The sequence below is a fragment of the Eleutherodactylus coqui genome, chromosome 3, assembly GCF_035609145.1.
Source record: "Eleutherodactylus coqui strain aEleCoq1 chromosome 3, aEleCoq1.hap1, whole genome shotgun sequence".
Lineage (NCBI taxonomy): Eukaryota > Metazoa > Chordata > Amphibia > Anura > Eleutherodactylidae > Eleutherodactylus > Eleutherodactylus coqui.
Genome location: NC_089839.1, coordinates 198,933,378 through 198,952,621, shown reverse-complemented (window position 1 = coordinate 198,952,621; position 19,244 = coordinate 198,933,378). Strand labels below are relative to the sequence as shown.

At 42.8% G+C, this 19,244-nt stretch overlaps 1 protein-coding gene and 1 long non-coding RNA gene across 2 annotated transcripts; both read right to left on the bottom strand.

The window, feature by feature from the left end:
- Positions 1–3,253: 3,253 nt before the first annotated feature.
- LOC136619932 (protein kinase C delta type-like) lies at positions 3,254–4,008 on the bottom strand. The gene is made up of 2 exons (XM_066594652.1): positions 3,493–4,008; positions 3,254–3,295 (listed from the first exon to the last, which is right to left on the bottom strand). Exons 1-2 carry the CDS (start codon positions 3,918–3,920, stop codon positions 3,271–3,273), a joined length of 453 nt encoding a protein of 150 aa, XP_066450749.1. The 5' UTR covers positions 3,921–4,008; the 3' UTR covers positions 3,254–3,270.
- Positions 4,009–4,573: 565 nt separating this feature from the next.
- LOC136619931 (uncharacterized) lies at positions 4,574–18,260 on the bottom strand. The gene is made up of 3 exons (XR_010791089.1): positions 18,162–18,260; positions 16,640–16,755; positions 4,574–4,681 (listed from the first exon to the last, which is right to left on the bottom strand). It is a non-coding gene; the product is annotated as an uncharacterized lncRNA (long non-coding RNA).
- Between the last annotated feature and the right edge of the window lie 984 nt (positions 18,261–19,244).

The window sequence follows — 19,244 nt, the reverse complement described above, 5'->3', positions numbered from 1 at the left end:
ATGATTGAGCTGGCTTGGTGTAGAGTTCTCCAGCCAACCAATCCCCGTCGGTCTGCTGCAAATAGATAACAGCCCCTCTTGCTGAAGGGTTCTGGTCATTTATCCATTTGTCATTTATCTCATTGCCTCTAAGAGCGCTGGTGCTTGGAGTCATTCATGTTCTGCTTCGGTGTAAGCTGCATGCATGAGGTTCTGGGTGGGATTCCCTTGTCTGTTTGTTAGTGTGAACAGTGATGTGTTCAGACATTAAGTGTGAACTGTCCCGTTGTTTTTCCCTTGTCTAATGTTCCTGCCTGTTTCCATCTTGGGCTAGCCAACCCCTTAGGTTACAGTGTTGGGGCATCCCTATTAGGATGATCATTGATCACGCCACTTGTAGGCGGGGTTCCCTTTTTGGGGTTTTAGTTGTCTTGTTAGAGTAGGGACTCGAAAGATGACATGGGTTTGTGGGCTTACATATTCTGGCTAAAATACAACCCTATACCTCGTATATACTAACTTATTAGATATTTATAAGTGATGATCGTTCCTATGTAAGAGAACAGGAATGATCATCACTGGGATGACAGTTGTCCTGTGTAAAAGGGCCCTAACTCCAGTAACCGAGGCCTTTTACAGGTCTTTCTAAAAACTCTAATGCAGAGAAAAATTTTTTTGCCAACATCAATTCCCTGGTTGCCTTAGGGCTCATGCACATGACCAGGTTACAGCATGTAGGAAGGATGTTTCCATATATACCATACCTGATGGATGTGCACAGTAGTACACAGGGGCTATAAACCTTTGTACGAAGGAAACTAAAGGCCCTTTTACGCACAACAATTATCACTTAAAATTTGTCCCAACGGCCAAAAATGAGCAATGACCATTACATGTAACCGCGGGTATCGTGCACTTTTCGTTTGAACAATGGATTTTAGTTCACTTAAAATCCATTGTTTAGCCACTGAAAGACTGTACAAATACATTCCGTTTGAATGTATTTCGCTCATCTTGCAATAGATGAGCATTTTTACACTACCCTTGAGGAGAGAAATGGAATGTGTTGGCAGCCTCAAGGAGAACAATGGAATGTGTGCAGCTGTTTACACAGCTAGGCATATGTTTAAAACACACACTGGGCTCGGCAAACAACTCCGGGGGTCCTTTTACATGCAAAACAAGATAATAATGAGTTAATGGGCATTAATTAACCTCATCCTCCAAAGCACTCCAGCATAGGGTTTGAGTAAATCAGGCCACTACACTATATGTTAGGTCCTCTGGCTGAAAGCTGCTCCTGTCTATGACCCTAGCCTTAGGCAGAAAGGTTCTATGCAGTGAGCCCGAAAATTGCTATGGCTTCAGAAATTACAGATAGATCTTCTATCCTTAACCGTCTGGGTCCAGTGTATTACATCTGAGGAACTAGACGATTGAGCAATCTCCTACGTCTATACTTTTGCGATATTGGATCCTTTGCAGCTAAGCTCTCAGATTTGATCTGATAAGTTAGTTGAGACCCTTTGGGTCTCTGACGGTAAGGCTGTCTGTCCATGGGCAGGTTTGAATTGCATTCCCCGCGGTGATAATCCAGCCACGGGGAACGCAGTGAAAGCTCTCTGCAGCGGGTTACCGCAACGCCCAAGGACAGGCAGACTAATAAGTTCTCAATATTGTCTCTGGAATTTCTGTGAAGGAAGGTTAAAGGCAGGGGCGTAACTACATGGGCCCCCACTCATCACTATGGTTCTTGCAAATACAATCCCCAGTGGCATTGGAAGAACATTATGTAAGACAATCAATGGAAATAAAGACACAAACACAAAGATTTATGGAGAAAGAACATTTTATTTCTAGTTATAGGAGATAATAAATTTTATTATGGGGAATTTGGAGGCTGAGTTGATCCAGAGGAAGGCGAAAACCCTTTAAGGAAAAAGCCAATTATCCTTGTATAAAGGGAAAAAATTCCTTCCTGACCCCAAATATGGCGATCGGAACAAATCCCAGGATCGAAGCCGACATCTGATCTATCTGACTTTTTAAAATGTGTTATTTTTTTCATAAATCTATTACCATCTGTTAGTGTGAAATATAAAGTGTATTGAACTAAACCTATTTATAGACTGTGTTGATCCAGAGGAAGGCGAAAACCCCCTTTAGGAAAGAGCCAATCATCCTGTTTCAAGGGGGGAAAATTCCTTCCTGATCCCAAATATGGCAACCAGAATAAATCTCAGAATCAAACGCCAGCAGCTCACCTCCCTAGTGTATGTGATGTCAGCTAAAGTTTGTGTTTCATTTTTATGTTTGTATTATATTATTTATGTGGCTGTTTCCTTATAAATAAAAGCTAACCCTATTTAAGGCTGTGAGTTGATCCAGAGGAAGGCAAAAACCACCTTGAGGTATGAGCCAATTGTCCTCAAGTTGGAAAAATTCCTTCCTGATCCCAAATATGGCGATCAGAGCAAGTCCCAAGATCAAAGCCGACAACTACACCTATCTGTGTGTGCATACTCGTGTCTATGTATGTCTTTGTATTTATACTTGTGTTTAATCTGGTGTGGTGTAGGCTACTTACCCGGCCTGTGCCGAGGTCTTACTAGTAACCAGGAGTTCAGGGATAATAGTCACTCGGGCTATTTTTCCTGAACTCGCCAGCTACAAATCAAGCACAGGCCGCTCCTGGTGGTGTAGAAGGTCTTCAGGAGAGGATGATGTTCAAGTCAGCCGGAGGAGGTCAAGGTAGCTGATGTTAGCATGCAGGATACAGATGGTGGAGAGAGGATGTTGTTGGTAAGCGGAGCTCTTCTACAGCAGCAGAGTCGCAGGTTCAGGAGACAGTTGGTGCGGGCTTAGTCTATAAGAAATAAGAGAGAAAATTGTTAGTTTTACCAGTTGTGGATACAAACAAGTGAACTACTGTAATATGACGATTTGTATCAGGAGCTGATTTATATTTGATATACAAAAAAAGTTATTTTCTGCAACTGTGACTCTACTATGAGTTATTAGCAGTTTTGTGATTGTGGAAGCCATAATGGAGGCCATATTGCTTGCCAACCAGATATATCAAAATCTCAGAAGGGAATGACTCAAAGGGGGAAAATTACAGGGCATTTTATGCCAGATTCTGGCATAAAAGGTCAAATCATTTGGCAGAAGCCCGGCTGTTCTGTTGCAGTGTATTAATGGTAGGTGTCCTTTGTGTATAGGAATGTATTGTTGTACAGATAGGTATGTGTAGGTGTACAGATATAACTTACCAGATGGTTGTGGCTTCCTTCACAATCGGATTCTTCTCATCATCCTAGGAAGAAGCAGAAACATAATTATTGGAAAAGAAATAAAAATGTAGCTGAGGAGGGAAAGGACTGCGGACCAGGCATGGTGACACGAAGCAGGGTTATTATATGACCACCTGTGTTGTCTGACACAAGAGGAACAATAATGATGAACACAGAGGTCAAAATGAAGAACATTATCCCTAGAGGAGGAAGATCTTACCGGGTCCAACTTGGTGAAGTGTACGAGAATCCGTCTATCGGGTGAATGGGTGTCTTATCCTCCAGCCACAGCAGGTCCCGATTCTCCAAAACTTCCCTGAATGGTTTGAATGGTGGCCGTGCTCTTTTAAGTTCCAACACCTCCCAATCTATGGTGTCGAAGAACTGGTGACCTCGGATGTTCCTGTAGACACCCAGCCTCTGCTCAGGCTTCTTACGTAGCAGTCTCTCCAGAAGATGCTTCACATCAGCATCAAGCCAAGGTGGGAATTTTGGCTCCTTTCTGGTGATGGCTTTGATGACCTTTCTCCTGATGGAGCCGTAATAGAAAGGGGACTGTCCTGCCGCCATCCAGGATACGACAATTCCCAGGCTCCACCAGTCGACTGCTGTGTCGTAGTCTTCTTCAAGAAGCACTTCTGGGGCCATGAATTGAAGTGTGCCCGTCACTCCACTGATCTTGTTAGACGAGGTGACACCGTCTTGGGCCAGCCCCAGGTCAATCAGGCGGATGTGTCCAGATCTGTCCAGCATGATGTTGTCTGGCTTTATGTCACTGCAATGAAAAAAAGAGACATGTTAATCTGTTCATTGATACAGAGGTCTTAGGTATGTACCACAGAAAAAAGTCCTAATTGAGGATTCTGGGAAAGTCTGGAACCCATTGCAAGGAAAAAGAGAAATGTGGAAAAGTTCTGCTTACCGATGGACGATGCTGCGTTGATGCAGGAACTGAAGGCCGCATGCTATCTCCGCTGTGTAGAATCTGAGAGAAGAGTGTAGTATCAATGACATGAAATCAGTCCGCTGACATCATGTCACCATCAAAGTGTCCGTCACCACCAGAAGAGAAGAGGCAGCCTGTATGCCCTCCACTCTTCTATATTTGTCATGTCACCCTCAGTCCCCCCAACCCCTGGTTAGTCATTTACTCACCTCACATGGTTGATGTCCAAGCTGCCGCACATTTTGATCAGCGCTCCTAGGCTTCCTCCAAGCAGATACTCTGTGATAAAGTAGACTCGGTCTGCAGACTGCTGTGCGGCATACAGGTGACAGATGAAAGGGCAGTCTTGGGCCTTCAGTAGTATCCGCTGCTCTCTCATTAAGATGTGTGGTTCGCTCCTTGTTTTGTTGACAACCTTGATGGCCATGAAAGTGTTTCTTTCGGGGAATGATGCCAGGACCACCTCAAGAAAACAAATAGGAAATAATCACTGACAGCGACCAGAGGGGAAAATCATATACATTTATTGCATGAGGGATTTATCAATAGGCCGCTTTCAAATTGTGCAAGATTTGTGTGTTTTTAAAGAAAAAATGGGTAAATCGCACATTAGCGAGCATGATATTGGGCCACGTTTCACATTCCGATATCGCGCTTGGTTATATGTAGGTAGCCTAAGGCTAGTTCCACACATAGCAGCATCTACATGAAAAGAGATGAAAATCATGCTGAAACAACATAAGTTGACATGAAGCAGAGTTACAATCCGCACCATAAATCAATTTACACAATACAGTTTTTTCCGTGAGCATAAGGCCTCCTGCAGCGGGCCGACTTACATTGCGAAATCCAGAGCGGGATTCCACCTACGGATTTCACAGCAAATCCAGCCCATAGCATGTTATGGCAAAACGCGATTTCCTGCCCATGAGAGGAAATTAATTGCGATTTTCGCAGGAAAGAAATCACAGCTTTCTGCGATTTGCTGCAGGCTACGCACGGCCGGCTTCCATTGAAGTTAATGAAAAAAGTCATCCATCATGCAAGCCATTCCGCAATCATCATTGCGGAATGGCCACAGGAGCCGTGTCATCGCCATAGCGACAGTGTGGCATCCTCTCAACTGCGCATGCTCCGGGCGGTACATTCGCAGCAGAGAAGGCCGCGTCATTGCCCTAGCGATGGCGCAGTGTTCCATGTACTGCGGATGTGCCACCGGGGACATTGGCAGCGAAAGAGAAGATGCCAGATCGGTAACCTAGGGTCACCATATGAGCTGCGGATATATGGGTCATTGCTAAACGACGGCATGGGAAATACAAACAAGTCCTGCAAGGCTTTATTATCATAGCTGCTATAGTACAAGACCCCTACAGGGATATAAAAAGTGTAAAAAAGAAAATATAAAAATAATGTGAAAAACTAACATCATGTAAAACAAAAAAAACCCTCTTTTTTGTGTTCTTTACCTTATTTGTATAAATTTAAAAAAACGTAAAACCCCACATATTTGGTATCATCATATCTGTAACAACCCGTACAATTAATTTGAACACATTATTTATCCTGCACAGCAAAAAACAATAAAAAAAAACTACAAAACAGAGGCATAATGCTTATTTTCAACATTTTGCCTCCCAAAAATCACAATAAAAGTGATCAAAAAAGCCGTATGTACCCCAAAATGGTACCAATAAAGACTACAGCTTGTCACACAAAAAAAACCTCACAGAGCTCCGTCCACAGAAAAATAAAAAAGTTATAGGACTTTCAATGCAGCGATGTGGGAAACAAATTTCCAAAAAAGAGTTTTTACTGTGGAAAAGTAGAAAAACCCAAAACAATCATAAGAATTTTGGTATAATTGTAATCGTACCGACCTGCAGAGAAAATGTATCATGTTATTTATGCTGCATGATTAGCGCTGTAAAAAACACATAAAACGAGCAATGACAGAATTGATGGGTTTTCTCTCCCTGCTATCAAAAAACATTTCTAAAGTTGTACAATATAGTATATTTACCCAAAAATGGCACCAATGAAAACTACAGTTCGCTTTGCAAAAAACAACCCCTCAAGCGGCCATGTCGACAGAACAATAAAAAGTTATGGCTTTTGAAAAGTGGAGATAAAAGTCCCCCCAAATCATTGCGTTCTTATGCCCAAAATTGGCCGTATCCTTAAGGGGTTAAAGCAGCGATTATGGGTGACCGTCGTTCACACATCAGAGTCTTTCATCAGTATTTTGTGAGGCAAAAATGGAAAGTCCAAAGGAAGTAGAATGGGAAGATTTACATTTTGGCTTAAAAATACTAATGTAAAATCCCCCCGTGTGAAGGAGCCCTCGCTGCGCCCCAACCCGAAAATACAAAGTTCTGGAACTTACCTTGCTGAAGCTTCCTCTGCCCAAGATCTGTAGGGCGGTGAAGCGACTGATATCAAAGCTGTGGTGTGGTGGTACGAGGTCCTGGCTGGTGCCCGGTCTTGGCCCCTCATCCTTAGGCTCATCCTCTCTGCTCCTCCTCTTCTTTATTTCCGTGAGTCCACTCACGCTGTCATCTTCTCTCTTTCTCTTTTCTCCAACTCCTCTGTGTCCATTGGACGCCATTATTCACAGTCTTGTACTCTTCAATCCAACCACTGCCGTCGTCAGTTGAAAGGAAATGGCAGTTGGCCGAGTGAAGGTCAAAGGTCAGGGAAGCTGCCAGTACTTTGCTTGCCAGTACCCTGCTCTGCCATATACACAGTGATGTGGGCACCATGAGTGATGGTCTAGTGCCCAATGAAACAGGGAAATTCATAGCTGGTTCTTCTAGTGCCACATTATTAATAGATGGGGTAGGGATGGCACTTCATTTCAGGGTTGGCAGCGGTGCCCGTAGTTCATCAGAACTTCTGGAGTTTTAGAAAACTTGTAGTTGTGTGGAAATTTAAATGAACAGGGTGGAGAAATAACCCATAAATTGTACTACTGAGAGGGATAATAATGCCTGTGAGGGTCATTTTCTGCTCTATTCAATAAGTGTTCATCATCCAGATACATGATGTGTATTTCCATAGGTTACAATGGGCAGCGCCCTCGCCAGCGCAGATCTGGGTGTAGCGAGTGGAGATGCTTCTATGGAGGTCACAGAGGGATTCATCCACAATGGGGGTTTATAGTGAGGTATGAAATGTTAGAAAGGGGTCATATAGAAATGTTAGGAGGGTCTTATAAACAAGCAGTGGTGGTGAGAATTACTGTTGGGGTCTGTAAATTGGCACAGTAATGTGCATACGGCATTATAAGACTTTATTTAGATTGAGCCAATAAAGACTACTATATTAGACAAGTTTGTGAGTCCAATCTGAAGTCTGGGAGAAGGAGAGGTTGTGTACAAGATATCTCCAGGTTTTGGACCTCGAAAGAAGAGCGTGTAGCGTAATATGCTCACTTCTGCACAGTGAATGAGTGTATTTAACACTTGCGCCTGTTCAGAAATGGAGCGTATTTGCGCAGGCACCACTCGTTCACACAAGCCGGAGGAATCACCGCACCTGATATAAAAGGATACATTGCCTAACATGGTGGCTGTGATTGCAGGTATGCGCTGCACTAAGTGCATTTCCGTGCGGGCAGATATGCGTGCTTCCACACCTCCCATAGACCTCTGTGGGGCTTTTTGGTTCGCAAACATGCACAAGATAAGGCAGGTCCTATTATTTTGCACCCACAGAAAAACAGGAGCAAAAAAAGAAAAGAAAGGGGGTAAAAAGCCCATTGAAATCAATGGGTTCCATTCTCCACGTATCACACTCATCTGTTTAAGCCCTTATATAAGGAGACCATACATCTTCATTTAGGTCAGACAGTCCCGCTTTGTGACCTTTTGTCCAGCTTTCCCAGGGTCGGGACATGGGGTCACCATTTCAAGACGTGGGATCCCCATTAAAGTGATTAGCAGCCAGGGTGCTGCAGCTACACAGCTGGTAATCACTGACTGGCACCGCTGCCAGATACAAACACTGATGGCAGTGTGTGCATCTGGGATCCTCTTCCACTACTCCCCTAACTTCCAGGGAGTGCTAACACTGGAAGCCTTGGGAGCAGATAAGGGGGAGTGCCGCATAGTGAAAAATCAGCTGCAAGTACGAGGCTAATTTCTAGATTTTGACTGCCTTTTGCATGAAGAAATGCTGCAGAATTTGCTCCCCATCTTTTTTTAAATGGCTTTGTACTTTTTACAACAAAGGAGGTAAAAAAAAAAGAAAAAAATCATACGTTGTGATAAGCCACGCCCCTGATCACACCCCTTTGACCCTGAGAAAATCTGGTCACCCTACATGCCTACTGTGAAGCTTCTTAAGCCCCAATGCAAAATCTGTGACAAGGCTCCCAGCTATGTCATTTATGACAGTGGTCTCATGTGGCATAAAGGGATCATTTGGTTCCCCTCATGTCTCCAAGTCCAAGTGCAAACTCTGTACCCCCTGTAGCTTGGATATGAAGATTCACATTTGCAATATCCAAGGGGTTGGACAAAAATATGGAAACACTGTACACAGTGCATACCTTAAATTACATGGAATTATAAAATGATGGTTCCATTCTTAGATCTGATGTTGAAAGGTAATAATGAAACAGGGAGAATTGAAATGGAATTATATAGAAAACCAACGTCTGGTAACACGATTCTACATGCCACTAGTGGGCATCCTAATAACACAGTAAGGGCTTATTCAGACTACGGTATATCGGCCAGGTTTTCATGCCCGGCTGATATACGGTGTCCCTCTCTGCAGGGGAAGGAGGCTAGAAGAGCCGGGAGCAGTGCACTGAGCTCACGCCCCTTCTCTGCCTCTTGACGCTATTTGCAATGGGAGGGGGCAAGACGCAGGCAGAGCTGAGACCTGGAACTTAGCTCCGCCCCCACCCCTGAAGTCGCCCTTAAAGTGATACCCACAAGGGAATTTATAAGGGCAAAAAGACTTTGTAGTGACCCAGTAAGTTATGACGCAGAAAAAAAAAAAGAAATATACCGTAGGTTGCAAGACCGAGGATACAAATAATCTATCTTTAACAGAACTGGTAAAAAAGTAGATATGATGGAAAGGGAAAAACTACTGGAGAATAAGAAAGGAATTCTGTCTTGGAAAAAGAGAAAGGGCTCAGTGTTCCCAACAGCCTACATTCAACCGTGATTTTATAACATCAAAAAAGCTTTTTTTATATAGGTTCTTGCTAATCTTAAAACAAGATGAGATTATAAATGATAATCAATGTTTGTGGCGAAGAGAAATCAAAATGTAGGTAACATTCTATCACCCAGGTTATATGTATCAAATATAGAAAACATCTCACTGGTTGACATTTAAGGGTTTGTTTAGATGTGGGAACTCTTGTTGCAGTGTGTGGCATTTGGGTTTGAGAAAGGAGAGATTTACCAATAGTGAAGGGATAAAGAGTCTAAAATTAATAGCTTCATAAACTGTAGTTGTGAAAATATAGTATTTGTCATTACATGTACTACGTGTGGGATATACTATGTGGGATGCATTACGAGAAAGATCAGGACACGCATTGCAAAACATGGGAGACAGATGAAAAATTCCAACCCGAGTGGCTCAGGAGCGGCCGGACATTTCTTGGAGGTACACTCAGGTAACATGGAGAGTTTGGCATTTTTTTTGGCATTGAAAAGGTTAATAGTCCCAGAAAGTGCAGAATAAGTAAAGAGATGGTCCCTAATAGAGAAGCCTATTGGATTCTAACACTGAGCACCAGATTCCCAGCAGGAATGAATACAAAGACAGATTTCATATATATTTTTTAAATTCGTCCAATTTTTACATGAAATTAAATATTCTTTGAAAGACCCATGAAATTCATTGCAGCTAGAGCTGGTCATGTGATGAAATAGACTGGAATGAATTGAATATGATAAAAAGAACGAATAAATGCTAAATAAAATATATAGAGATAAACAATATGGAAAAACAAAATCCGGTATTTAAATTTAATAATAATAATAATTAAATAATTCAAAAACCAAGTTTTTCTATGACAACATAGTAGGAGACTTGAGACCGGGTAAAAAATGTCACCTCCTAAATAGGGAAAAGGATCTGAGAATAACTGTTCCAATAGAAAGATGCTTGTTCTCTTTCAGACAAGCAAAACAAGCTACTAATTGTGCTAAAATATTAGAAACTCACTTAATAGTTTTAACAAGATGGTATTTTACACCCTTACGAGTAAGAAATAGACGCTTCATTCCAGACGCCCTATGTTGGAGAGGCTGTGGACAAGAGGGATACCTTTTGCATATATTCTGGTCATGCCCGCTAATTTCATCTTCATCTTTCATTCTCCACGATAAATACATTTTCAGAAACTAGTATCCCAAAGCTCCCGGGTACAGCCCTCCTTCCTCTAGATTTATAAATAAATAAACCTATGGCTGCACAGCCAATAAACAGCAAGCTGCAATGTCCTGTGTTCTCTGACACCTTTCTATCAGACCCAATATTTTTCAGCAATTTTACCTACAGTAGCTGCTCTGTAGATCAGACTATATAGGCAAGCCTTCACTCGCAACCTGCATCAGGAGGCCTTTGCCATTCATGATCCTGTTGGAGATTCATTAGCTGTCCTTCTTTAGACCATTTTTGATAGGTACTAGGCATTACATACTGGGAACACCCCACTGGGCCTGCCATTTTGGACATTCTGTGACATTCTGGGACATTCTATTCATGAATGAATAGCTAAGAGCTATCTGCCATTGGCTGAGCGCTCCGCCAATATCTAAGCAGTAGCTGCTATTGGCTGAAGCCCTCAGCCAATCTGCACAGCCCTTTCAGGAGGCGGGGATTTTTAAATCCCCGTCTGCTGAAAGAGTTCAGTAGCAGTGCCGGGGAGCCATCCGGAGGACGCGGCTGACAGCAGGAGAGGTGAGTAACTTTATTATTATTTTTTTAACCACTTTTTTATGATTATCGGGGAAGGGCTTATATTTCAAGCCCTTCTCCGATAATCATTCTGCAGGGCTTGTCAGAAACCACTGCTTTCAATGGGATCGGCAGCAGTGCCGATCCCATTGAAAGCATTGGGATAGCATGCCGTGGACTTCTGCCGCAGCTGTCACAGCTGTCACAGCTGTGGCAGAAGTCCGCGACATTCTCCATATCTTTTCAATGGGGCTAGCGCTGCTGCCACTGGCCCCATTAAAAAGACTGTCTCTCGCACTGCTCTGTGAGAGTTTTCACTTACTCTCGTAGCACAGTGGAGAAAAAAACACCGGTGGGTGGGAACCCTTAGAATTGAGGAAAAAAATTCCATCTTGGTTTCATCAGACCAGGGAATCTTGTTTCTCACAGTCCAAGAGTCCTTCAGATGCTTTTTGGTAAACTCCAGGTGGCTTTCATTTGTCTTTTAATGAGGAGAGATTTCTTTCTGTCTACTCTGCCATAAAGCCCAGATTGGTGGAGTGCTGCAGTGATGGTTGACCTTCTGGAAGTTTTCCCCATTTGCACATCGGATCTTTGGAGCTCAGCCAAAGTGAGCATAGGATTCTTGATCACCTCTTACCAGGACCCTTCTCCCCCGATTACTTAGTTTGGTGAATTGGCAGCTCTAAGAAGAGTCCTGGTTGTTCCAAACGTTTTCCATTTAAGAATTATGGCAGCCGCTGTGCTATTTGGAACGTTCAGTGCAGATTTTTTTTTAGTGGCCTTCTCCAGACCTGTGTCCACACAATCCTGTCTCTGAGTTCTACAAGCAGTTATTTTCTACTCATGGCTTATACGATGCATATCAGAGCCTCGTATTGGCTCTGATATGCATCATGAGCTGTGAGACCTTATATAGACAGGGGGTGTCTTTTACTTTGCGCAAGGCAACAACATAACAAAATGTAATAATGGTGAAAGGGTCTGAATGCTTTCCAAATGCATTTCTCAGCTGTTCACAGTGGCCATTGTCAGGTGATCATCAATGTTATTCACTGTCAGTGGTTTTAGTGTTATAGCTGATCAATGTATGCTGTACTTCTCTTTCATAAGTAGGTACATTTTAGGTCTTTGAGGAAGGTGGGTGACAAACATTATTGTAGGTATTATGGAAGCCATATTAGTTGTCACTCGTATCTTCTAATCTTACAAAAGTAGGTGTCAAATTTGTTTTTAAAGTTCTATTCAGCCATTTCATAATGACACAAAAGATCAACTAAAACTTATTCTGAAGCACAAAGGTTCTTTGAGGTCTATATGGTAAGCCAACATTGGCAAACATACCCCGGTTTTAACTCTGATTGTCGTCTCACAGCCGAGTATGGGACAGAGATGGTGCAGGCCTTCATCAGTGCCTCCAGTACCTCATCACGGAGCATGCTGACTCTCACAGCAATCATGGAGAAATAGGTTATCTTGTCAGATCTCCTTTTAGCATAGAAGCCATCAGGAAGAACCTTGTACCAAGGAGGAAATCAACATCAAATATACTGTATTTATGAAAATATCACACATTAGATTATCATATACTCCCCCTGTTGTACAGTGTGCCACATTCATCAATAATGCAAGATCTGGAACAGCACATACACCACGTGGGCTGGTGTCACATCGTCTGCGCCGGAAATTCCCCTTATCAGTCTTAACGTCACTTACAATCTTGTTAACGCTGGCAGATGTGTTCAACTCTGTGCTAAAATATGCCCTCCTATAGTAGAACCAAGTCAGCCTATAAACATATAGTTCTTCCTTTGTCAATCAGAAAGCTGAGCTACTGGTAGCTCAGCAATGATGCGTTTGGTAACCCTGGTCCTTCTGAGTCAAGAGGACCTAACGTGGTCGAGCGCATCATCGGGACTCAAGAATGCTGAGGAAAAAAGATCAGGTAACGCGCCCATTACCTGAGTGAACACATGATTCTGGAGGAGGCTGAATGAGCAGCTTCGTGGGCTAGGCAATGAGTAGTGGGAGGCACCCACAGAAAATCCATAATGGTGCTACATAGACTGAGGCTCATCAACACAAAGGGACTGGAGTGGACGTCAATGCAGTCAAGAAATGTCAAAAGAGGTACACAGACATTATCCTGGCTGGTGTAGTTAAAGGCTCATTGGCCCTGTGGCAGATTTTCAGCTTGGAGACAGCGGGGAGCATTTACATAAGTCTTTATAACATGGTGGGCTTAGATACAGTGTATCAACACTAGCACACATCTAAATAATGTGGTCACAAAATAATAGATACCAGTTCTATACAGTCATAGTGAGTACTGTGCAGTTACCTCCAGTGACTCATATTCCTCTGACTAGTGGTGTTCACTTTTGCCTTTCTTCTCTATTTGGGCCCAAGACTGCCATGGCAATTTTTTTCTAGCTGTAATTCATTTCTACACCCTCTAACCATCCTGCTGCTCCTCCTGCTCCTCTCAATGACATCTACATAGCAATAGTACCTCCCTTTCGCCCCAACAAAGCTAATAGTACCCCCATAAGGTATTGGTGACACCATTGTATACTAGTAGGTAATATCGCCACCTTTGTGTCCCCCATAATGTAACAGTGCAACCATAAAGCAATAATTCCTCCTTGTGTGCTTATAATGTAATAGTTCCCCTACAAAGTAAAAGTGTTCCTTTGTGCCCCCATAATGTAATAGTGCTCCCTTTTTTGACCCATAAGGTAATAGTGATCCCTTTATGCCCCATGTAGTGGCCCAGAATTGGGGTAGGTGTATGTCTGTCTTGCATAAACTGTTTTGTGTACATGTGTCTTATGCACGTGCTAATAAACTGTCTTATGTCTTGTCGCCCCATTCCCCTCCTTAATCTGTGAGTTGTAGTTAGTCTTGCAAGGAGGGAGGAGTTAGAGGAAAGCAGGGGAGGGGGAGAGGGAGAGAAGAGAGTCGAGATGCAGTCGGTGGAGGTTGGTGGAGTCCTGGGCCGTCTGTGTGTTCTAGAAATAGGGTCATGGGGAAGTAACCAGACTCTCACTGGACTTTCTACTGACTCAAAAGTGGAGGAGCCTACACTGCCATGGAGACCTCAAGGAGTAGAGTACTAAAAAGGAAAGAGAACTTGTGGACATTTTGTTTCTTTTTGGTTGGCACTGCTACAAAACGTTTAGGTAGAGAAGGGATTTTTTTTCTTCTTAAACTAATAAGAAATAAATAATCCTAGTATAGAAATATATATTTCACTTGTTCTTTGCTGGGACTCTAGAAATTTAATTTCATGTAAAGATAAAATTTTGCACCCTTTTCTGTCTTAGTGTTAGAGCCAGTGTGGAATAATGTTTTGGGCTTTGGGGAGAAGAACAATGTATGGGCCCCATAGCGAATGCTGAAGTATCCCGGTATCTCGGTTCAGCACAAGAAAAGAAAAAAAAAGACTGGCCAGTCCTCATTTCAATACGTGCTGTCATAGATAACGTCTGACACTGGAAGTGGGATCCTGGGAAATCAAACCAGGAAGGGTTACCGGGTTAGCTGGAGGGGGAAGTTCATTGTTGTTCTGCCATGCTGACATCATGTCTAGGTTAGAGTTGTTTCTAGTCTTCAGCTTAGTCTTCATAGGAGTTAGTAGACACTCATTTTACTAGGTAGCTAGAAGTCTAAGGTAATGGGGTAGTACACTTGTGAATCCCTGCTCCGGACCTGCATTCGCTCTATTTTCAGAGGACATCGGGGTTGGCTTCTTTTAAGTAGGGGGGAGCTGTGGGGGCCCAGAGTTGGGGTGTTTTTAGTGTAGATGTATGTCTGTCTTGCGTAAACTGTTTTGTGTATATGCGTCTTATGCGTGTGCTAATAAGCTGTCTTATGTTTTGTTGACCCTTTCCCCCCTTCCTTAATCTGTGAGTTGCAGTTAGTCTTGCAAGGAGGGAGGAGTTAGGAGGAGGCAGAGTAAGAGAAAAGGACAGAACAAAGTCGAGATGTAGTCGGTGGAGGAGGACGTGTCAGTGTGAAGCTGAAGCTGACGTATGCTTCTGCCTCCACAGAACCGTGGGCTTCTCTCAAACTCCTTGAGACATACAAAAATGGGACTAAATCTTTAAGCAAAAGCATGTAGAAGTGTCAGCTGAGAAGTGTAGCTGAACATCAAGAGAAAGAAACAGCAGTGTTGAGGACCTCACTGCATCGGGAAAGTATCCCTGAGGATCGTCTAATCAGATAACTTGGATTAAAAACACCTAGGAACCAAGAAGATAAGTACAAAGGAAGCCTGCTAAAAGTGTTGTGTCTGAACTGTCATCTTGCTGTACTCTTGGAAAATCAAGGTTGGATTCCGTGTGTAAAGGAAACATTTACCTCTGGTTTTGAAGATTAACTTTGTGGACTCTGTTATTTGCTGACGAGTAACTTTCTATGGGAAAAGAGGTACTGGCATCACGTGACAACACTGTTAAAATTGATTACCATCATTTATACATTTTTTGCCTGTTCTGTTTTTTGCACCTGCATGCGACCGAGCTAGGCCCTTGTCACCATTGCCAGGGGGAGAGCATAGAGCCACCTGTGATAACCATCTTGAGAACATACCCGTGTTCTCCTCCGCAACGGCATGCCTCAGGTTCAGACGCCGCACCCCATAAAGGTAGTAGGACCCATTTTTAACCCATTGCTAAAAAAAATTTCCTGTTTTTAAGTGTGTGCTCTGAGATTATGGAATTACATACTTGTTATTTACTTCACATTTTGCTTTGTACCTGTTGCAGATAAAACTGTTGTTGATTATTCATCCATATTTCTGATACAAAGAACCACATGACTAATGGCATACCAATAATGCCAGCATACCACGCAGTTACTGTAGGACCCCTTATGATTGGGGTATGGGGATAAATGGCCTGGCCCCCTGTGCCACCCGATGACATACCGGCCCCCTTAAGTCACACTGCTGCTGGACAATGCATGCCTCCGTGCAGTGTTTAGCCTGAGTCTTTTCCCCGTCCATACTTAGAGCAAGACATGTAGGCAGTGTGGGGCTACGGACTTCTGGAGTTGAATGATGTCTGGCAGTAGTGATAAAGTTGTTCTGCTGCTGTGGCCAGTAGGGAGGGGGACACAGAAAGCATTTTATAAATTTGAGGGGCTCAGAGGGCACATTATTAATTTGTGAGTCCACAGAATGGGTGCTATTAATCTGTGGGGCACTATTACTTAGTGAGGCCCCTGGAAGGATTAATAGTGTGCAGAAACTAGTTGTGGCGGAATGAATGCTAATGGTGGTCTAGGCCCAGATAGAGAAGAAAAGGAACTACAGAGGAGACCAATTGAAGAAGACATCACTTGTGATCAATGGAGGTAACTGCACTGCAATCACTATCACTGTATAGATCTGGCATGCTAGAGCTGAGCCACTGTATCTAAACCCCCTGTATTATAAAAGGGGTCTTCTAAATATGCTGTCTCATATATATCACATGTACAGGGGTACCTGAGAGTATCTGCTTAGCACGTTTTCCTTTGGGATTTGAATATTGCTCATCAGGAGGTATCCGTTGTCAAGGTTCTTAAAAGCCATCTTGGGCCCAATGTCTCCAACAGATATTCCTGAAAAGAGGTTACATGATGAATTCTGATTTATTATAAACAGAAACGTAATATCACAGCATTTATATCAATTGTCCAAGTGTAAAGCAGAAAGTATTAGCTGGTGTATATGTGTACAACTAAGGGCACTCTCATCACACTACGGCCGTACCCCTCTGGAGGAGGATTGCACCGTATCCCACTGTAGAAGTTTGCATATTGGATATTTTGCCCATAGGGTCCTATTGTAAAAATAACACGTATACAGCACAGTATTTGTTTTTTTCTGTATACCTCTCTATGCGTTAGTGAAGTTTACTACATTTTTTGTGGTATACTAAGCATCCAGTGGAGAGCAAAATAATACTTCTAATTCTCGTTGGGTGAATGGAGCCTTTGAATAAGCCTGAAAAGCTTTTCCCAGCATGCACACTAAGCGCGCATTACTAGCATGATGAAAATATAGTCTTGCTTTGGAGTAATTAGCTGTCTACCATTAGGTAACATAGTATGCTAGGCCCAAAAATGGCTTGTGTCCATCTAATTCACCCCATTACCCCCCACCCTTCCCATTGTTGATCCAGAGGAAGGCAAAGAAACATCAATGAGGTAAAAGCCAATTTTTCTTATTTAAGGGGAAAAAAATTCCTTCCAAACTCCAAGTTTGGCAATCAAAATAATCGCTGGATCACCGGCCCTTCTGATGTAATTAGTGACTATAACATATAATGTTGTAACACTCAAAAAAGGCATCCAGGCCCCTCTTAAACTCCTTTATTGAATTTGCCATTGCCACGTCCTCAGGCAAAGAACCCCCTTCTATGTTGGTGCAGAAAACTTCTTTCCTCTAGACGTAGAGGGCGCCCCCTTGTTACAGTCACAGTCCTGGGTATAAGTAGATGATGAGAGAGCTCTCTGTATTGTCCCCTGATACAGTTATACATAATTTTAAGTCACCCCTCAGCCATCTTTTATCTAAAGTGAATACTTCAAATTTTGATGACCTTGCTGGGTATTGTAGTTTGCCCATTCTGTTTATTACTTTAGTTGCCCTTGTCCAGATCCATTTGCAACCACATTCTATCCTCTCTTGTGTTAATTCCTTTATATAGTTTTGTATCATCTGCAAATATTGCTATTTTACTGTGCAATCCTCTACTAGGTCATTAATACATTTATTGAAAAGAATAGGGTCCAATACTGCCCCCTGTGGTACCCCACTAGCAACAATGACCCAAATGTACCATCAATAACCAGCCTCTGCTCTCTATCACTGACCAGTTACCTACCCTTACTTACACACATTCTCGCCCAGACCAAACATTCTCACTTTATATACCAACCTTTTATGCGGCACAGTATCAAACTCTTTAGAGAAGTCCAGATACACAAGATCCAATGACTCCCGGGTCCAGTCTAGAACTTACCTCCTCATAGAAGCTCATCAGGTTGGTTGGACAGAAGCCGTCTCTCATAAAACTGTGCTGATATGGAGTTATACAGCTATACTTCTTGAGGTAGTCCACGACAGCATGTCTTTGTGACAACTACTATTTCCCTACACAAGAAAGTTACACTTTTAAAGGGAACCTGCCACCTTCAGCACTATAAACTAACTTATGGTGATGTTAGGGCGGTGCTGTATTTATTATACTCTACTGGTCTTGTTTCCTGGTTCCCGTGGTGCCCGCCGCTGAAGGCTACACTCCGGCTTTTTAGAGTTCTGTGCGCTTGCTCTGTTATAAAATCTATGGGCACCCACACGACTCTGAAAAGAGTCAAATTTTCAGCCGCCACTCAGACTTTAGTGACGGGAACCAGGAAATGGTTAAATATAAAAACCTTACAGGACCTGGCTTCCTGTCACCTCACCTAGCAGCACCATAAGTTACTTTATGGTGCTTTAGGAAGGTGACAGGTTCCCTTTAAGAGGACCTACCACCACTACTATTATTTTTGCTTCAGTAAATAATTACACTTTCCATGGAAAAACAATTCTGGAGCATATTTTCTTATAGCTCTACATTGTAGCGATTCTCTGCTAGGCCTCCTGGACATGTCTGAATAAATTGTCGACTGGTTGTTACTATTCCTTTTGTCAATGGGGTGTGTCCACATATACAACTTTCATCACTGATTGGACAAGTGTCACTTTGTAGGGATACGCCCCTTTGACAAAGTGAATGGTAACAGCCATTGTCTTCATTTCTTCTTACTTTTCCCACAGAATCAAAGGAACAGAACAAAGTTCTAGGAAGAAAAACTCCAGATTTGTTATTTTACAGGGAATGCAAGATATGGAGGAGGTCTGAAGATGTGGAACAGCAGATTTTTATCTGCATTACATGCTAATGGACAGCCTGTCCCCAAACATCAGCACTTCAGGTAATAAGGAATTGAGCTTGTTGGATTTCAATATGCCCGGCCGTTGGCTCCCAGGAGATAAGCCATTGCCAGGGATGTTGCTTAGGAATGGTTTTTCCCATTCTGCTTGCTGAAAAAAACCTTGT

What these genes read in the sequence shown, in the direction of transcription:
- LOC136619932 (XM_066594652.1), bottom strand. Translation starts at nt 3,920, where the DNA reads ATGGCCCCAGAAGTGCTTCTTGAAGAAGACTACGACACAGCAGTCGAC. An exon ending in ACTTCACCAAGTTGGACCCG is followed by an intron (nt 3,296 to 3,492) that starts GTAAGATCTTCC and finishes GCTTCTTCCTAG; the next exon opens with GATGATGAGAAGAATCCGAT.